Below are 3,331 nucleotides of genomic sequence, written 5' to 3' on the forward strand. Positions count from 1 at the left end.
TTCAGAAATTGTAGTAGGTTCACCCTCTTTGTCTACCTCAAACTGTACTTTAAAGTTACCGGTATCAAAGTTTTGCATCAAAACAGTTGGTTTGCATAAATATTACTAAAGAAGTAAGAAAAAAACAACTTATTATCTATTAGAGCTATTGGTATATGAATATCTGAGGCCATTTTAAAAGCATTTAGCTTCATAAGCAATAACTCATAACTTCAGGTTCTAAACCTTAATTTCTCTTTTCAAACTCAAACTATATATGCATGATGATGAGAAAAAAATTAGTGCGGTAATATAATATGCATTCATAAATCTTAAGTCAGCTTTTTATACTATTTTACCGCTTTTTCATCTCATTTGATTGAGGTATATCCAAATTCAAGTATATTTGAGTTGCAGATGTGACTGTTGCTTTAAAAAGCCCTGCGAACACATATATAAAGAAATAATAAGATTAGATAATAGTTAGTAATAAATCATTTAAATAGATCAAATTGGATATAAAAATATTTGCATACTTCCGATTCTTTTCATATATAGTGATGATAAAATAACAATGACAATTCCATCCGAATTCTTTAGGTTTGCAAATCTTTTGGAGTCTTCACCCCATAAAGCAATCCTGATTTCATAGTTCCTGTAAAAATAATTAGTAATTAGAATTCTTAGTAATTATGTTTAAAAATTATTTTTTAAATTAAAAAACATTGTGTGTTACCTTTCATTCATTAGTGTGACTTCCCTGAAACCATAGGGGCTTTGTGCTGAAACTTTTGTCAAAAGTCCGATAAAATCTGGTATTTTCAAATTAATATTAGTACAGAATTTTTTTTTGTTGAAAATAACATTATTCAATCAGTAACATACCAACTGTGTTGAATGCATTGACGTAGTCTTCTTTTTTTTGCATGAATTCTTCAAAATCAACAAATGAAAACTTGTATTGTGCGAATTTTTTCCATCTTCCTTTGAAACAGTTACAAGCTGTATCTTTTTAAAGGAAATGGTGAAGTTAACCCTCAGCGGCTCATATTGAAATTTTCTTTGCCTTAACCTCAAAATTTTCAAAACAATAAATTTCTCCTTGTTTGATTATTTTTTCAAAGGAGTTTTGGATTTCCTTGTCGATTTTAGCGTGAATTTGATTTTCCTGTAATGACACGGTTTTAATACAAATATGTTAGAAAATACAGGGGAAAAAAACATGCTATTAATTGAATATTTATGGATAAAATTTAAGAGAGATAGTAAACTGTTTATGTTCAAGAATGACAATAAATTGCAAACAATAATATATTGAAAACATATCATGACTTGACTCTAATAGTAAAATTAGATCAAATAATTTTTACCTTTTCATCAATCAATATCATCTCAATTCCAAAAACTTTTTCTTTATACCTTGCTATCCACATTCTGCTTACTCTAGTTATTATTTTGCAAGATGGTGAGTAAAGGTTAAGCTCGTCCAAAGTCTTGCACTTCCTCGCCATATCGTCTAATCTCTATAGCATAAAAAGGGCTTCTACATTAGTCCTTTCACAAAGTACTTTAAAGTGCCAAGTTACCAGCCAAGAAAAAATTAACATAGTTAATGCTCCCACATAGATAGAACGGTAAAGTATTATTCGTACCAAATAGTGGCTAATCATGCAAAAATTCAGAAACTACATAACTGATCTACACTTGCTACATAATGGTGGTTAATCATATTGTTTTTGTTTATCATTTAGTCTCCACCAATGACACACACACACACACACCAATTAACATTATGTGCATTGTGTGGACAAATATATTTAAAGATTCTACATATTTTAATATAATAAACAATAACAACATAAAAAATGTCAGTGGAAAATAAACAGTAGAACCTTACTTGAAAGGTGCTACACAAAACAATAAATATTCTTCAATAATGTTTAACTTCAACCAAAATTTTCTAGCAATCAATCATATATACAGATTTGAGACGATCATGTCGAAATGGTAAACTTGCTTGTACAGAGCTTACTGTTGTACATGCATAATCAATATTGGCTCTTGAGACACATTTGTGTAACAAATCAGATGTTTCAAAGTGGAAAAAATGAACCTAATATTCAAAGCTAACAATCTGATAAACCATGAAGGCATGAACCTATTGTTAATCAACACTATTTGACAATATATGGTGTCTTTGAAATAAATAAATAAACAAAAAAGCCCTCCATATTTGAAACCAAATCCAAGTACAATGATGACTTCTACATATTTGAAACCAAATCCAAGTAAAACATTAAATGGTGTATTATTATGGTAAGCAAAGTGTGTATCTCATCTATGACTACTAAAGCACGTATCATTCATAGAGTTATGTGTGTTAATAACAAAGCAATAAAAAGGATAGTTGAATAGGAAATTTCTATCTAAGATAAGATCTTATAAGGCACAATGCAAGTATATCTCACATGGCACATCTAGGTTACTAAGTACATAGTACAATAGCTTGTACCAAGACCATGAAAACTAAGTCACGGTCCTTTTGGGGCTGGACACCTCTACTTCTAACGGGAGACTCACATTACCAAGCAACAACCCCTTGTAAAAGGTGATGCAGTTGTTAGTCTCAAGAAGGATATAAATAAACTTCTATTGTTAATTTACGTGAACCTATTGATTCAATTACTTGTATATGTGAGATTGGCCAGTAGAGTAAATAAAATAACACAAATAGAACAGGGAAAAACTTATTTTAAAACAACAAATATGTAAAACCAAACACCATCGATAACACACAAATATATACCTTTATCATAAATCATAAATCATAAATCAGTTATAGGATCAAAAGAACCCATTATCATACCTTTTGCAATATTCTGCTAACGTGCTCGCCTCTTCTGCAACTCGATATCTAAACAAAATAAAGGAACCAAAATCAATAATTATGAAAATAATTTATGATGACTTTGCATTTTCACTGGTATCAATCCACCGTCATCCACTTTTACTGATTCTAGAATGTAACTAATTGCTTAGACAATCAAATTTTGGAAAAATATAAACAATCATTATAAGATATATGAACTTAGTGTTGCTAAATAAACTTGTAAGTACTGCTACTATTTGAAATTCAAGCATTCAATCGGCGGAGGATTTACATGAAATAGGACCGATAATCACGCAAGAATAATTGGGGTCATGGCAAACACAAAAAAGGCAAAACAATATTTGTAGGGTACTTTTGAATAGTTCAGAATTTACCTTTGAATTTGTAGGGTAGGCTCCTTTTTTTTAGTGCTTTATGTTATATAATCGTGATGGATTTATATAGGTTTAGTATTAAGTTAAT

The 3,331-nt window shown here is 29.9% G+C and overlaps 1 protein-coding gene and 1 long non-coding RNA gene across 2 annotated transcripts; both read right to left on the reverse strand.

Annotated features, from left to right (window-relative positions):
- Positions 1 to 334: 334 nt before the first annotated feature.
- LOC147473148 (uncharacterized) lies at positions 335 to 965 on the reverse strand. Its single transcript, XM_086587770.1, has 4 exons — positions 865 to 965; positions 716 to 791; positions 516 to 634; positions 335 to 420 (listed from the first exon to the last, which is right to left on the reverse strand). Exons 1-4 carry the CDS (start codon positions 905 to 907, stop codon positions 335 to 337), a joined length of 324 nt encoding a protein of 107 aa, XP_086443896.1. The 5' UTR covers positions 908 to 965.
- Positions 966 to 1,042: 77 nt separating this feature from the next.
- LOC147473149 (uncharacterized) lies at positions 1,043 to 3,076 on the reverse strand. Its single transcript, XR_015210556.1, has 3 exons — positions 2,846 to 3,076; positions 1,350 to 1,502; positions 1,043 to 1,147 (listed from the first exon to the last, which is right to left on the reverse strand). It is a non-coding gene; the product is annotated as an uncharacterized LOC147473149 (long non-coding RNA).
- Positions 3,077 to 3,331: the final 255 nt, after the last annotated feature.

This window comes from Coptis chinensis, unplaced genomic scaffold, assembly GCF_015680905.1.
Source record: "Coptis chinensis isolate HL-2020 unplaced genomic scaffold, ASM1568090v1 utg4374_pilon_pilon, whole genome shotgun sequence".
Taxonomy (NCBI): Eukaryota; Viridiplantae; Streptophyta; class Magnoliopsida; order Ranunculales; family Ranunculaceae; genus Coptis; species Coptis chinensis.